The following is a 17459-nucleotide window of genomic DNA, read 5'->3' as shown; positions in this document are numbered from 1 at the left end:
CGTATACAACTCAATGCTACGCTTCCTGTCAATCCATTTTTGAAAGCATTAAGGGTTGAGGTTATTGTCAAGTCAATGACATCTAAGCTTTCATAAAGCCAAACCGCTTGTGCATGACACCAACTCCGACAACTTAATTTAATAGCCAAATGTGTTGGCGCCAGCTGCCTGCTACGTCGGGGGCGGGTGCCAAAGGAGACAATGTCAAGTTAGAGCATCAACTGAGTTTATAACGTTGCAACTGTCGCAATCGGCAAATGTTCCGGGCACGGCAGGCGCTGCAGACACACGTACGCCCGCAGTGGGCAACCCGTGCGACCGGGGCGTATACGTGACATGAACTGCAAAGGCATGAAGTTTGTCGCACATCAAACGTGTGAAATCAACCAATTTGACACAACCAAAGGTTGAGTGAGCGCACAAACAAAACCAAAGCAATGCCAAAGATAGAGATAAAGGCGGCACACAAGCGTTTTGTGACGCTTACCACTCGAACAGTTGAACTTTGACAGCGTCAACAAGGGTGCATTGGAGTGGTGCGACGCGGTGTCGTGTGTCACCGCATCCGCATCATTGCTACACAAAATCAGCGTCAAAGAACAAAAGTGTAATTAACTGCTGTGGTGGCTCCTAGCCATATAGGCGTGAAAAATTATGTATACTCAGGATCTTTTAGGAAGTTAGACGCAAAGGATGTGCTTGGGTGGCTGTGTGTGTGTGAATGTGTGAGTGCAAAAAAATAGATATGCGGAAGTTTAGACATACTAGACACAAGATTCCCTCGACTGGTGGCATGTGTGTGTCAAATACATGCAAATTTCATTCCACAGAAACACTATTGTCCTCACATACAAATGTAAATGAGGTGTTTGTAGCTCATATTCACCATTGTGCGGGGTACGTGTAGCTACAATGCTTGCTTGCTATACAAGATTATGCTAATTTGTTACAGTTTGTCAATTTGTGCGAGGTAACACAGTAGCGGGTGGCAGTTCGGCGACTCTGTCACCCTTGAGGCAAATGTGGCTGTCATTAATTTATGCAATTAGCACGCTTAAATGCCCATTGTCGCAAGCACGTGCATATATTTTTTAATTTAAGGCTTTGAAATTGATAAATATATAATTAGAGGCATAGCTAGAGGCGTAAAGATAGGCAAATCGAGCTTTGGAACTTGGCAGAGCTTTTTGGAACAGTAGTGTTTTGCTTGAAAATATATTTACGCTGTTAAGAGGCACAATAAGAACAATATCTTCTGATTGTTATCGACTAAATATCGATAATCCACGAAATGGTAGAAAAAGTATTCCAAAAAGTAGGGCTTACCTGTATAAGTGAATAAATAAGAATATGTGAGAATATTCGAGTAGGTTTCGGAAGCTGAATGAGTCCATCCACCAAATCGCGCAACAACTCAAGCTGTGCCCTTACATTTTATGGACGATTTTCCGATAGGACGTAAACCCATTACGAGCTCACAAAATCAAATTTCTGCAAGAATTTAAGCCTATTAAGCGGGTTGCAAGTTCGTTTAATGGGTTTAAAACAAGATGAGCACTGTTCCCGATTATCACAAGAAAATTTGGTACAGCGAGAAGCTGACTTTTGGTTCAAAAGGCACATTAATAAACAAAACTGTCGCATGTGTAGTGTTGATAACCCAAAATCCATTGCTGAGACGTCGTTACATCCTCAAGTAGTCCCTGTTTGGTGTGCTCTAAGGGTCCATACATTTTCTAAAAGAATCCGGCCGTAATGTACAGCCAATGAAACAAGCTATAGAGCTCTGATTGATGACTTTTCGTGCCTGAAAGGGAGGATATGGAGGTAGAAGCCCTCTGGTTTCAACAAAACGACGCCATATGCTATACAGCCAACGAAACTATCAATTTATTAAAGGAAACTTTTGATAAACGCGTTCTTTCGCTTCATGTGCCTGTGGCGTGGCCTCCGAGAATGTGCGATTTAACCCGGAAGACGTTTTCTGAAGGATTACGTGAAATCACTTGCCTATGAAGATGAACCCGAGACGAGAAGATAATATTTAGCGAGTTAGTGTTGACATACGACCCCAATCGCTGAAAAAAGGGGTCGGAAACTGGGCCACTCAGATGAAAAAAGAGCGTCATCTTTATAATAAAGTAAAATTCGTGGTTATGGCATTAAAATCGTCAAACAAAAAAATTTCATAATTATTTAAACAAAGATTTATTTTATACAGAGTTCTTCTTCATGTTATAGGAAACAAGAAAAAGTTAACTTCGGTTACACCGAAGCCATAACACCCTTCACAAACACAAAAGTTCTCTTATAAGAACTTGATTCCGATAGTTCAGGGTATATGGCAGCTACATACTATAGTGATTTGAACAATTTCTTCGGATATTGCATTGTTGTCTTAGGCAATAACCCATGCCAAACTTCGTGAAGATATCTGGTGAAATGAAATGTTTTTCATACAGAGGCTTGATTCCCATCACTCAGTTTGTATGGCAGCTATATGTATACTATTGTATCGGCTTTTCGAACAAATGAGCAGATTCTTGGTGAAACAATAACAGGTGTAAAATTTCAGGTCAAAACCTCGAAACTGATGGAGTAATTTTTTTCATTTGAATATAACATCATTCAAATGGTCTCCGCGACTTCTCTTCCAGGAACGAATTTGACGAACCCAATTTTCGAGTACTTTTTGTACTAAATCAAGTCGTATGCCATGAATGGCACGTTCAATATATTGACTTCTAAAGCTTGAAGAGAGTCTGGTTTCTTGCTAAAGACCAAAGACTTCAAATAAATCCACAAGAAGTAGTCATTGGTGTTAAATAATAACTGCTTGGTGGCCATTCAATGTCACAATTTCTTAAAATAGTCAAATCTCCAAACTTTTCTCGCAATAAATCAGTTGTTGCACTTGCTGTGTGGCAGTGGGCTCCATCTTGTTGGAATTAGATGTTGTCAAGCATAACTACTTCCAATTGCGGCCATAAAAAGTTGGTTCTCATCGATCTACATCGCTCTCCATTAACAGTAACCGTGTCACCAGCTTTAGTGCGGACCGATGATTCCACCAAACCAAAAACCACATTAAACTGTAAATTTCGGTGAATGAAATAGTTGTTCTCGAATAATTTGTGGATTTTCTTCGCACCAAAATCGACAGATTTGTTTATTTAAAAGTGAGCCTATTCGGAGCAGATGATTTTCTAAAAAAATTGTTATCGTTTTCAAGTTGTGCCAAGGCAAAATCAGCAAATTCACGACGTTGACGGGGTCCAATGACATCAGTTCTTGAGTGTGAACAATTTTATACGGTGCAAGACCAAGTCCTTCCTCAAAGTCCGCCAGGTTGTGGTTTCAGACAGTACCAATTCTTGAGAACGTTTTGGAATCGACAAATTGCGGTCTTCAGCAACATTTGCCTGAACGGCAGCAATATTTTCTTTACTTCAAGCGATGCTTTGCCTTATCGGAACTTAAACATTATGTTAAGAAGATGTGCGTTCGCAATTTTCCACAACTATAAAATTGCAAAAGCGTACAAAAAGTTGTAAGTGGAGAACGATTGTTTTGAGAAAAAAAATAATTTTCAAACGTTCATCTTGCATTTAACTTTCCATGATGAAATTGTAAAATTTAGTGAATACAATGACTCATCATGACACATAAAAAATGACCGAAACGACACTTAAACAAGTAAGGAAGGGCTAAGTTCGGGTGTCACCGAACATTTTATACTCTCGCATAATAAAGTGATAATCGAGATTTCATTATCCGTCATTTACATATTTTTTTATTTTGCTGTAAAATTAATTAGATTAGTAGTTCCTGAGATATGGTTTTTGGTCCATAAGTGGGCGACGCCACGCCCATTTTCAATTTTTAAAAAAAGCCTGGGTGCAGCTTCCTTCTGCCAGTTCTTCCGTAAAATTTAGTGTTTCTGACGTTTTTTGTTAGTCGGTTAACGCACTTTTAGTGATTTTCAACATAACCTTTGTATGGGAGGTGGGCGTGGTTATTATCCGATTTCTTCCATTTTTGAACTGTATATGGAAATGCCTGAAGAAAACGACTCTATAGAGTTTGGTTGACAAAGCTATAGTACTTTCCGAGATATGTACAAAAAACTTAGTAGTGGGCGGGGCCACGCCCACTTTTCCAAAAAAAAAGGTGCAAATATGCCCCTCCCTAATGCGATTCTTTGTGCCAAATTTCACTTTAATATCTTTATTTATGGCTTAGTTATGACACTTTATAGGTTTTCGGTTTCGCCATTTTGTGGGCGTGGCAGTAGGCCGATTTTGCCCATCTTCGAACTTAACCTTCTTATGGAGCCAAGAAATACGTGTACCAAGTTTCTCAATTTTACTCAAGTTACAGCTTGCACGGACGGACGGACAGACGGACGGACAGACGGACATCGGATTTCAACTCTACTCGTCACGACTGATCACTTTGGTATATATAACCCTATATCTGACTCTTTTAGTTTTAGGACTTACAAACAACCGTTATGTGAACAAAACTATAATACTCTCCTTAGCAACTTTGTTGCGAGAGTATGACTAGTAATTTTACTGAGCTATGGCCTTAGGTATGACGCGTCAGCATCACCTAGCACGTAGTTTAGTCTTTTACGAACCGCTGCGAAATTCGCTAGAATTAGTTATTCTACATTTTCTGAAAACGACAAATTTTTATCAAAAATACAGTAACTAAGATTTACTAATATGTTATTATTTTTTCTTTTATAATTTAGAAGTAATAGCAAACTATTAATTCACAAACAAATGTGTTTGGAATTAGCAATAATGTTACATTCCAAAGTCTTCCGATAATGCAATAAAGCTAGCTTTAACGCCACAAAGTATGCAATAAAAATACTAAATTAATTACCACTTCAAGCAGGCATACCAAGTGATTTCATCATCGCCTTGGCATGCCTCCATAATAGGGCACTTTCAGTTAACACCTTATGTGACAGCATACGAAACCAAGGCACAGCATATTTTATGGAGTTCATTAGCCACACACAATCTTGACTATAGTTTGCATAGATACTGAGATTTCTCCGCAATATTGGCTTCAACCACCCGCATCTCACTACACGCTTACTAACGAGCACTTTAATCAATTACAAAATGAGCGCAGATTTGCTGGTTTCATGTGGTGGCACTTTAGTAAGAATTTGTAGATAATTATACACACATATATGTATATTATATATGTATAGCAGAAAGCATGGATTCCTTGTGTGAGAGTGTCTAATTTAATGTACGTCACGCGCAAGGAATGCGTGTCTGCTCGCTTGTAATTTAACATATGCGCTTTAATGCGTTGCGACAGATTTAGTGACACAAGCGCACACATGCGGAGATTCTTTTAGCTAGATATATGTAAATCCATATATATATTTTATATATATATACTTTCTTTTTGCTTGAACTCAGCTTCACGCTTGAGTCTTCTGCTGCCGCTCTGTGTTGCTGTTTTTTGCATGTTTTTACTCAGTTCACCACCGTGTCACTTCCTCCGCCCACTCGCTCCGACAGACAGCTACACATTTCGCCTCAGATTTAAGTATTGAATTAATTGCTAACGTGTTCGCAGCAAACGCAAATGAGCGCACTAAAAATGTCTTCGTTAGCATTGATGGCGTGACACAGGAATCTGTGTGCGCGAAGCTCTTTCAGTTGCTCAGATATATATCAGAGTATATATAGTATATATGAACTGTGAGCAGTTAAACCTATGTATATCGATGTTTCTTGTCTTTATTGTTGCTTTTTATTATGCGAGTCTACTGTTTAAGTAAATAAATTCAAGTGGTATTATTTTCCTACTTTTTGTAACGGTATTAGTCAAATTATTTTTGGTGTATTTGGATATTTTTAAAGACGGGGTAAACGTGGTTGAAGTTTAAATTGAACTACAGGCTATACAATTTTTGGTGTGATTAGGAATTCAGTGCTTAAGGGAAAGCAATTGTAGATGTGAAAAGAAAAATGAAAGCGATTCGACACAGTCAAAGTAGTTAACGAGAGTTCTGAGAAAAATAGAGCCTTATTATGCTTTAGAAAAAAGAAAATACAAGAAATCCTAAGGATTAACATAAATTAAAGGGCTTTCAAAAGCAATTCGCAGCATATAGAATACATTTTATAAAAGTTCGAATATCCATCTCAATAGTAAGCTGGGAATGAATAGGGATTTGAAAGGAAATATACATACTTGAAAAACAGAATTATTTATATATTAATGTATAATAATTGCTTAATATGAGGTTAGGTTAGGTTAAGTTATACTTATAGGCTGTCACAACATACATACATAGACCTACTGATCCTTAGTTATGCCAGATAAAAGTTCAGTGTAATTTGATATGAATCAACATCAAGATGTTAACACTTTTTGCCTTAACAGTGACCTAATATCTTGTTTTCATACCTCGTCTACGACCTTGAATTGCTCGAAGCTCCTAGATATGTAAAACGAGTTTTAGATAATACTCGACAGAAGCATAGTTGCTGTTTCAGCGTCTATCTCTTGGCTACTTCCCTGCCTTTTCGGCATATATCTTCGTTATTTATGCCTTTCCGGCATGTGATGTCAGTAAGTTGTGATCTGTCGCTAGGCCAACATTCGTTCCGCAGTAGTTTCATGACCGTATGAGTAAACAGAATGCGTTTTTCCTTCTTGGCTCTTGATCTTGATGGTCCTGTATGTCTTTAAGACAAAACAATTTTATTGTATATTCCCATTTGTTGGACTGCTTCTGTTGCCAAATATATGCCACTTTTGATAGTTTCATCAACTATTTACTACCCCGAAATTTATTGTGGCCTGGAACCCATTATAATTGCAGCCGCAGCATCCAATACCGCCCTGCTTCTAAAGACATTATCTGCTGTAATGCGATTATTGATTCAACTGCCGCTTGGCCATCGACGTATATATTGATTTCTTGATGTCGATTTTTGCATTGTTAGCTAACTTGGCCACTTTCTCAACCGTAAAGATTTCCACCTGGAAGATACTGCAGTATTCGGGAAGCTTGAATGGTCGTTTCAGATCCAGCGCCGCGCAATGTGTTCTTGCTCTCACTTCATTAGCCATTTCGATTGCTCAACAGTAATCAGTACTGTTGTTGCAAAATAAAAAAAAACAGATCTCAGAGATATTTCTGATGGAAACTGTCTGCAGTTTGAAAGAAACCCTCAATCATCGGAACTATCACCTGAAGTCTAATGTTCACGGAGTGAAGAACAATTTAAAACGCTAAGCTTAGTAAACGTTATCAGTTACGCTATTGTCAATGGGTCAACCTAAACAGTCACATTTATAACTTTTTTGGTGAGTGGATAAGAGTTATTAAAGGTTTATGAAAAATCCCTTTATGAGATAAATCTACTTTCAAATTTTAAAAATAAAATATCGAATGTACATACATGTAATATACTTGAAAATATGTTCCGAAAATTTGAAATTGAAGCAGCAAATATTTAGTTTCGGAGGTAAAAGGATGTTTGTTAGATACTTTTAAGTTTGTGGAACCGAATTCCAGAACTTCAAACACGTGCGTTTAAAACGCTGTTAAATGAGTCATGTTGGAAAACCTTTTCGAAACGGACGAACAGATCGATTTGGAAATTCATATGATTTTAGATACATATGCTAAATAATGGTCGAATAAATCAGCTTTTTGATATAAACTTCGATTTTTAAATCACTTCGCAAAGTAAATTTTTCACAAAAAAACGACTTATCTTTGGGTAGCCGCCATTTTGTTAAAAAAAGAAAATTTTGCCAAGTCCCTGGATCATTACCTTAATTCGTATGTTGTAATAATATTTTTTTTATGTTTTGGATTTAAAATAAATTTAAGCAGAAAAATCTTACTCATGGCAAAACAGAAAATTTGAAGGTCCTCCAGGCGATCGTCTACGGGATCAAGGAAATGCAAAATTTTTTTAAAATAAATCACCGATTATTAAAATGTATTAATTTCTCTAAATACGCATTTATTTTATTTATTATTTAAACAAAATGCTTCTTTAAAAAAAAAAATCACAAAAACAATTTTTTTCTGACTTTCAAATGTATATACCTGTAACTGCTTAAACCAGATATACTAAAGGAGGTGATTTGTGAGATGAAACCATAAACTGTCAAAAAGATCTGCAGAAACTATATTAACTGGAAGCGTGGTGGTAGACTAATGTTTAATTTTTTCACATATACAATAAATCGACCACAAATTATTTTTATAATTTTTTTTTTACCTTAAGAAATATAATCCATTAGAAGAACCACACTGTATACACTAGTGATGCAATATGCTTGAATGTTATAATTGTGGAGCCACATGGCAGCAAAATAGAAGATAGACACATATTGGAGTAGACAAGCATTCAATGGAGGAATATCCAGTGATTTAGCACAAAAGTTATTAATTTCCCTGTCCATGAATAGACTTTCCACCACCTCCGCTATTTTGCATTCATATTTGCTTTAATACAACAAGTATTTGTTACTATGCCCTACTTGCCAGCATTTACTCTCTTGCTAAATGTGAATCTCTTACTTCTAATTCAATAATCTTATTCTCGCATTTCAATCACTGTGCAAACAAACAAATGCTGGCTGAAGGATATGGTCACACCCAGACCACCAGCGCGGCACACAAATCGATTTGCAGAAGGAATTCAACGCACATACGTGACATGCATGGTACGTGTGTGTGTGTGCTGGCGCATGTAACACCAAAACAAACACGTTGTGAGCTAGAGCGCCTAGTAAAGTAACGGTATTAGTCAAATTATTTTTGGTGTGATTAGGAATTCAGTGCTTAAGAGAAAGCAATTGTAGATGTGAAAAGAAAAATGAAAGCGATTCGACACTGTCAAAGTAGTTAACGAGAGTTCTGAGAAAAATAAAGCCTTATTATGCTTTAGAAAAAAGAAAATACAAGAAATTCTAAGGATTAACATAAATTAAAGGAACTTTTAAAGGTAATTCGTAGCATAGAGAACACATTATGTTTTATAAAAGTTCGAATATCCATCTCAATAGTAAGCTGGGAATGAATAGGGATTTGAAAGGAAATATACATACTTGAAAAACAGGATTATTTATATATTAATGAGTAATAATTGCTTAATATGAGGTATTTTAGGTTAAGTTATACTTCTAGGCTGTCACGACATACATACATAGACCTACTGATCCTTAGTTATGCCAGATAGAAGTTCAGTGTAAATATGAATCGACATCAAGATATTAACGCTTTTTGCCTTAACAGTGATCTAATATCTTGTCGACGCTCCTAGATATGTATGTAAAACGAGTTTTTGATAATACTCGGCAGAAGCATAGTTGCTGTTTCAGCGTCTATCTCTTGGCTACTTCCCTGCTTTTTCGGCATATATCTTCGTTATTTATGCTTTTCCGGCATGTGATGCCAGTAAGTTGTGATCTGTCGCTAGGCCAACATTCGTTCCGCAGTAGTTTCATGACCGTATGAGCAAAAAGCATGCGTTTTTCCTTCTTGGCTCTTGATCTTGATGGTCCTGCATGTCTTTAAGACATTCCATCTCGGCCGGATCCCTCTGTCAGCGCTTTCGAAAATTTTATTGTATATTCCCATTTGTTGAACTGCTGCTGTTGCCAAATGTATGCCACTTCTGATAGTTTCATCAACTATTTACTATCCCGAAATTTATTGTGGCCTGGAACCCATCATATTTGCAGCCGCTGCATCCAATGCCTCCCTGCTTCTAAAGACATTCTCTGCTGTAATGCGATTATTGCCTCAACTACCGCTTAGCCATCGACGTATATATTGATTTCTTGATGTCGATTTTTGCATTGTTAGCTAACTTGGCCACTTTCTCAACCGTAAAGATTTCCACCTGGAAAATACTGCAGTATTTGGGAAGCTTGAATGATCATTTCAGATCCAGCGCCGCGCAATGTGTTCTTGCTCTCACTTCATTAGCCATTTCGATTGCTCAACAGTAATCAGTACTGTTGTTGCAAAATAAAAAAAAAAGATCTCAGAGATATTTCTGATGGAAACTGTCTTCAATTTGAAAGAAAACCTCAATCATCGGAACTATCACCTGAAGTCTAATGTTCACGGAGTGAAGAACAATTTAAAACGCTAAGCTTAGTAAACGTTATCAGTTACGATTTTGTCAATGGGTCAACCTAAACAGTCACATTTATAACTTTTTTGGTGAGTGGATAAGAGTTTTTAAAGTTTTCTGAAAAATCCCTTTAGGAGATATATCTACTTTCAAATTTTAAAAATAAAATATCGAATGTACATACATGTAATATATTTGAAAATATGATCCGAAAATTTGAAATTGAGGCGGCAAATATTTAATTTCGGAGGTAAAAGGGTGTTTGTTAGATATTTTTAAGTTTGTGGAACCGAATTCCAGAACTTCAAAAACGTGCGTTTAAAACGCTGTTAAATGAGTCATGTAGGAAATCCTTTTCGAAACGGACGGACAGATCGATTTGAAAATTCATATGATTTTAGATACATATATGCTAAATAATGTTCGAAGAAATCAGCTTTTTGATATAAACTTCGATTTTTAAATCACTTCGCAAAGTAAATTTTTCACAAAAAAACGACTTATCTTTGGGTAGCCGCCATTTTGTTAAAAAAAAGAAAATTTCGCCAAGTTCATGGATTCGTATGTTGTAATAATATTTTTTTTTATGTTTTGCATTTGAAATAAATTTAAGCAGAAAAATCTTACTCATGCAAGAAATGCAAATTTTTTAAAATAAATCACCGATTACTAAAATGTATTAATTTCTCTAAATACGCATTTATTTTATCTATTATTTAAGCAAAATGCTTCTTTAAAAAAAATCACAAAAACACTTTTTTTCTGACTTTCAAAATATATACCTGTAACTGCTTAAACCAGATATACTAAAGGAGGTGATTTGTGAGATGAAACCATAAACTGTCATAAAGATCTGCAGAAACTATATTTATATAACTGAAAGCGTGGTGGTAGAATAATGTTTAATTTTTTCACACAAACAAAAAATTGACGACAAATTATTTTTATAAATTGTTTTTTTACCTTAAGATATAGTCCATTAGAAGGGCTACACTGTATACACTAGTGATGTATTATAGGCTTGAATATAATATATGTGGAGCCACATGGCAGCAAAATAGAAGATAGAAACATGTTAGAGTTGGCAAGCATTCAATGGAGGAATATCCAGTGATTTAGCACAAAAGTTATTCATTTCCCTGCCCATGAATAGACTTACCACCACCACCGCTATTTTGCATTCATATTTGCTTTAATACAACAAGTATTTGTTACTATGCCCTACTTGCCAGCATTTACTCTCTTGCTAAATGTGAATCTCTTACTTCTAATTCAATAATCTTATTCTCGCATTTCAATCACTGTGCAAACAAACAAATGCTGGCTGAAGGATATGGTCACACCCAGACCACCAGCGCCACACAAATCGATTTGCAGAAGGAATTCAACGCACATACGTGACATGCATGGTACGTGTGTGTGTGTGCTGGCGCATGTAACACCAAAACAAACACGTTGTGAGCTAGAGCGCCTAGTGAAAGCACACGTACCAAAGTCCAAAGAGCAAACAAAGCCACGACAACTGACGCATACTGACGACGACGCCAAGGCAACCAGCTCCGAGTAGTCGGAGTCGGCGACGACGAACCAAGCGTCGATGACAAAGCTGATGCGACAAGGCAAAAACTGAATGAAAGCTGCCGTAGGCTTTGGACCAATTCAGCTGTGAGTGGGGAAAAAATTTGCCAAAAATAAGGGGGGAATCTGTGGCAGCGCACATACACGCACACAAATGAAAAACTAAAGACGTGAATTGAATCGGATTCGTTTCAAATGATTGAAAGCAAAGAAGTGTTGCCTAGTTGCTGTTGCTTTTTGGTTTTATTCGATTTTCGGTAGGCTCGGAGCTCTGTGTATGTCAGCTAGAGTATATATGTATGTATGTAAATAGTGATACCCTACATAAAGTTACAGTTACAATAGCTGAGTGCCACCAAATCAGTGAAGGAGTAGTTCTTTAGGGTGTAGTGAACGTAAGACAAAGCAGAGTGGGAGATTTGTCGCTCTTGGTGTATAAATTGAGGTAAATGCGTAATGACTGCGATCCGAAGTAGACCGAGAGAGAACCCAAGTAAACCGAGAGGAGTCGTACGATCATATCTTAAATTATTTAAACTGCATTCTATTTTAACTGCAATCATCTCCCATGAGTCAATGGGACATCATCAAAAAAGTCCGAAGGACAAAGTTTCTTCAAGCCCGTCAGACTCTTGTAGACAGCTTCAAATATAAATACAACTATGAAATAGAAATAGAAACAAGAAATACACAAAAACCACGCCCACTTTTCCTATAGCTTTAATTTACCGAAATAAGAAAAACGAGCTACACAAACGTTTGACTAATCCAAAATATTTTTGTTTCCATAATATCCCCCGAATCATCGTTTTTGATAAGAATTTGAATTCTGCACGGATTTCAGGATTCACTCCCCCTTACTTACATTAATTAAAATTATTTCTACAGATTTAAAATCATATTGGCATATGAGCACTTACATACATTCAAATGTATTACTTTGGCAGCAAAAATCATGCTCGCCTTAAATTTACTTATTACTTATTGTTGTTGTTGGATACATACCTGCCACAACCGTTTCGGAGCGCTGTAGTCGCACCAATACGTGCTCGATTAGACCGACGTCTGTGCATGCCTGCAAATTGCGCACACTCTTGCGTAGAATAGCAATGAACACACTCCAGATCTCGGCCTGTAAGAAATCGAAGAAGAAGAAGAATACGAAAAAAATAAGAGAATGGTTAAGTAAACATTGCGCAGCAATCAAGCATTGAATAAGCAAGTAGGAAGATTCTGGTACATTTTTTTGTTATAACGGTGTTTTCAAATGCCTCAGCCAATAAAGGGTGTTCAGTAATTAAATTGCGCTTTGAAAGCGCATATTTATCGTTCGAAGGCATTTGACATTCATAGAACGTTTACAGTTTTTTGATTTAGAAATGGTTTAAATCTCAATTTAAATTTACCAAAAATGCAGATTTGCAAGCTTAAGGCATTTTAATAGTTGCTCAAATTGATATTTGTTGTCATAGCTGGTGCTGTCATCAAGTTTTTAAATTAAAACAACAAAAAATTTTAACTTCGGCTGCACCGAAGCTACAATCCTCTACACAGGCTCATTTTATATAACACAAAAAGGTATGAAAGGATCTTTTCCAGGATTTTGATGGGTCAAGTGGCAGCTTATATGCTACAGTAGCACAATTTTAACAATTTTTTCGGAGGTTGAAACGTTGCCTGAGATAATCCGCAAATTTCGTAAAGATACCTTGTCAAATAGAAAAGTTTCCTTACAAGGATTGGCTCAGTTAGGTAGCAGCTATGTAAATGCCATAGTTGTTTAAGGGGGTATTCTCATGTAATTACTTCGAAAAATCGTTTTTTTTTATATTTTGACAGTAAAACCTATTGAAAACATGCTGTGAAAAATTGAGACCGAAATTCATAGTCTTTGATAAGTTACAGCTCATAGTCGCCGACGTGTCGTAAGCGACTGTCTACCAGGCGTCATGACAAGTCTGCAGCTGCTACGTTTCTAAACGCATTTTTCTCGATTCATCATTTTCTGAAACTATCATGGTCCTAAAAAAAAGTATTCAACCGATTGCTTTAAAATTTTCATATGTTCTTCTACTCTTTTATAGTGATCGTCCCTACCAGAATTGTTTAATTTCGAAAAAATTTTCATATTTTTTTAAACGATTTTTAAGGAAAAAAAACAAGACTTTCGTGACTTTTTTCGACATTTTTTTTTTTTAATGAAATTGATTATATTTGGTAGGGACGATAGCCGCAGAACTACTGAATAATCCATTCGATTTTTTTATTTCAGACAACATGAACAGCCGCTATCACCATTACCAGTGAACTACTTTTTTTGTTGGGGACTACTTTGATTTAAAAAAAAATATATTAAAAATGTAAAAAACGAAAAAAAAAAAAACATTTTTTTTGTAAATTTCAAAATACAAATAAAAGTATATTAAAAAATTAAAATGATTGAATTTTGTTGTCGCATAAAAAAAAATTTCCTAAAAAGTGGTAAAATGTATGCGTTCACATGAGAGTACCCCCTTAATATCTCGCAGCTTCCTAGAAAGAAAAGGAGCGATATCTCAAAAAGTATATATACAGAAGCATAGGCAAAAAGTAATGGCTAAATTGACTTAGCTCGCTACGCTGATCATTTATATAAATACTTTATAGGGTCTCCGACACTTCCTTTTGAAAGATAAGCTTGGTTAGGTTATGTTATGTCGTAGAGCAGATTTAACATCGATAGATCCCACTTGGAAATAAAATATTCGTCCGTTATGTTACGGGTAAACACTTAAAAGTGGATCACTGGATCTTCATTGATCAACGAGGCGATAAAAAATAGAGAATTATTTCCAAATCGACACCAATATAGTCGAGAAATTAAACATTAAGCTTGGGCTTGGCCATTGCGAAAATAATAATAAAAATTTCGGTAAAATTTCGCGACATTTTTTTTTTTTTTTCCAAAAATAAATGTTGTAATCGAAAAAATCCTTTGTCCAAGTCTTTAGGAATTGTATCTCAAAAACCTTTGTAATATTTCATGGAGATTGGTTGAGTAGCTCTCGAGAAATCTTGCCAACCGACTTCATATATACAGTTTCGAGAAAAACGCGTTTAAAGTCGGTGCATTTAGCCTAGCTAGTCTCGAGCGTCCGATTTCTCAAGGCTGTATCTCCAAAACTATTGCCTGGATCAACTTGAAAATTAAGGACAATATTCTAGACGTTTTTTGAAATTTGAACACCCAAGTTATCTTCTAAGTTAATACAATGCTTACAAGTGTTCTGGGCAATAAATTTTTGTACAAAGAGCCACTGAAGTATGGTCAAGCCTTTGGTGGTGATGTTAAGCACTTTACCAAAAGGGCGTTGAAAAGAAGTAAAATTTCCTCCAAGACCTGAGTAAATGGCGAATCGAACAAACAGCTGGGATAAATCAACCAGAGAGATAAAAAAGGACGCGATTACATCGCTTTAATGAGGATACCTTTCTCATTCTTTCAATGGTAAAACTTCGTTGTTTCATTCACATGTAAGATTTTTCACAAGAGAGAAGTGCCGTTTAGAAAGGGATTGTCATGTAATAATAGTGGACAATTTGAGTATTCGACGCCATGTGATATTAGTTGAAAATAGTAATCATAGGCTATCTATAAGTGCTGTAAGAAGTAGTAAGATGCTTCCAGCTGGAGTTTGCAGTGATCAAATAATATTATAGAAAAATTAAAGAAAGCAACAACGTAGCTCGACAATATTGTTGCTAATCTCCCTTTCCTAAATTCAACAAATTTGGGTGTCACAGTTATCGATTACTTTGAAAGGAGAGATTCGACTAATTTGAATGCAAATGGTGAAGCCTCATCATGACAGTCTACAAAGTAAGGGGCTTTATGCAAAGTTAAGAACTATATTGTCACCTAAAATGCAAAACAACGTGTTATCAAAAAAAATTCAAAATCGTTGTCAGATATAATAACCAATATATAACCATTTTATAACTAAAACTCAAATTTTGCTTTAATATTAGTGGTTTCTATTATATCGCTTTTCTTCGTCTCCAAACTAATGAAAAGTGATGTTACATTATTTTGCATTTTAGGCGACGATACGCCACAGGCTATAAAAATTATTTCGGAAACCATTAGCATCCTAGACAACCCTTTTAAGTGCAAGTATATGCATTTGATCATAAAAATAAGCAATGAAAATGCAAAATAGAACTGACCAAATGCTCGAAATGAGCAACAAAAAATGTTGTGAGGAAAATTTGGCACTTTTTCCGCCGAAGAAATAAATTCGATTTAAATTTTACTCAGCAAGCAGTAAAATATTTTTAAATTGTGCTCAAGCTGTAAACAGTAAGGTAGTGACCCACACAATGTCAACAAACCTTTAATGCCACAAATTATGCGTTCTCAGAATCTCTTAAAGCGCTTTGAAACCAATTTGCTTGCTGACGTCATATTTTACCAAAGGCGAATTTTCATTGGAAAGATGATGTGAGTTTTTGGTATTTCCATTTCCTTCCGCCCACTGATTCTTCCGCATATTATTCCGAGAAGGAATTTAATTAAAAGTCGCGTTTTGCACAACAGCACACAGCTGCTTATGGCGCTGGCTTTCAGTATGAATATTTACATAAGAAGGTATGTAGTTATGTTTGTGTACTTGTACATTAGGGTGTCCATTATTTGCAAAGTTGATTGTGAATGTTCACTCTACAAAACAGGTCTCAATGATTTTTGATAACAAAAGTTCCTTTAAATTTATTCGTAATTAACATTATACATCAAATGTACGGAGCATTCCATGTTACGCATACGCTATGGTGTACTGTTTGGATACAGTGCATGTGATGCTGAAATTCACTGCGTATAACTTTTAAAGGAAAGGTTTTAGGAGAAAAATTATTAATATCTTTTTTGTAGAGCAGAAAGTTGTGCCTTAGAACATCACTATCTAAGAGTTCTAGGTTTATTTACTTTAAAGACATTTAACAATGTATGTCAAAATGTCATAAAATTTTATGTAAAACGTATAAAAAAAGTAAAATAATTTTAGCCCGGTTTAGATGTAAAATAAATTTCGTTCCCATTTTAGGCCATAAACTGAATTATACGAGTGCGTTTGCAAGAAAAAAATCGGTTTGGGAAACAACGTACACCCTGTTGTGCATATATTTGTTAGTGCACTAAGCTTAGTTCCTCTAGCACCAAGGGTTATTGAATAAGTTGTCTGTATTGTAATTATCAATTTCTCTGAATCACTGCACTAGCAGCTTATTAATGATTTTACGTTGTTTGTTGTTTTGTTTAACGCTTTGTAATGCCGTTCCGGTTGGTGAAAAATGTTGAAAGTGAATTCAAAATTAGGTTATTCAACTTAAGGCTTTCATTAAGCTGATTTGCGCTACTAATGATTGCGCCACAGTTGAGTGATTATAAAGTTGGCTTTTAGGTTTAGTAAATGAAAGCATTTAGCGTTGCTCCTTTTATGCGTGTAATTATTAATGATAGAACAATTATTAGCTTTCATTGAAGTTGTTTGAGCACAGCTGAAATAATGCTTCTTAAACCTTTAGTATATACAAGGAGGTACTAGGTGCCTATTAATAAAATTTTTAGTATTTTTGGCTCGACTGTTGTAAACTGTTCTGCACTCCGCACAAAGTAATATACAGGATGGAATGCTATATTGGGTAGTCGAAAAAGTCTTTTCGTATTTTTTCAATAGATGTGGTTGCAGTCGTATA

General features: G+C 35.9%; 1 protein-coding gene across 16 annotated transcripts in view; it reads right to left on the bottom strand.

Moving 5' to 3' along the window:
- The window catches only part of LOC126759799 (neurobeachin), a 624909-nt gene that overhangs the window by 103582 nt on the left and 503868 nt on the right, over nucleotides 1-17459 (bottom strand). For all 16 annotated transcript variants that reach the window (XM_050474910.1, XM_050474912.1, XM_050474911.1 and 13 more), the window contains one exon: nucleotides 12732-12858. In XM_050474910.1, coding sequence (XP_050330867.1) covers nucleotides 12732-12858 — 127 coding nt within the window. The remainder of the gene's footprint in view (nucleotides 1-12731; nucleotides 12859-17459) is intronic.

The sequence above is a fragment of the Bactrocera neohumeralis genome, chromosome 5 (genome assembly GCF_024586455.1).
Source record: "Bactrocera neohumeralis isolate Rockhampton chromosome 5, APGP_CSIRO_Bneo_wtdbg2-racon-allhic-juicebox.fasta_v2, whole genome shotgun sequence".
NCBI lineage: Eukaryota > Metazoa > Arthropoda > Insecta > Diptera > Tephritidae > Bactrocera > Bactrocera neohumeralis.
The sequence above is the reverse complement of the archived record's forward strand: the minus strand, read 5'-3'. Positions and strand labels throughout refer to the sequence as shown.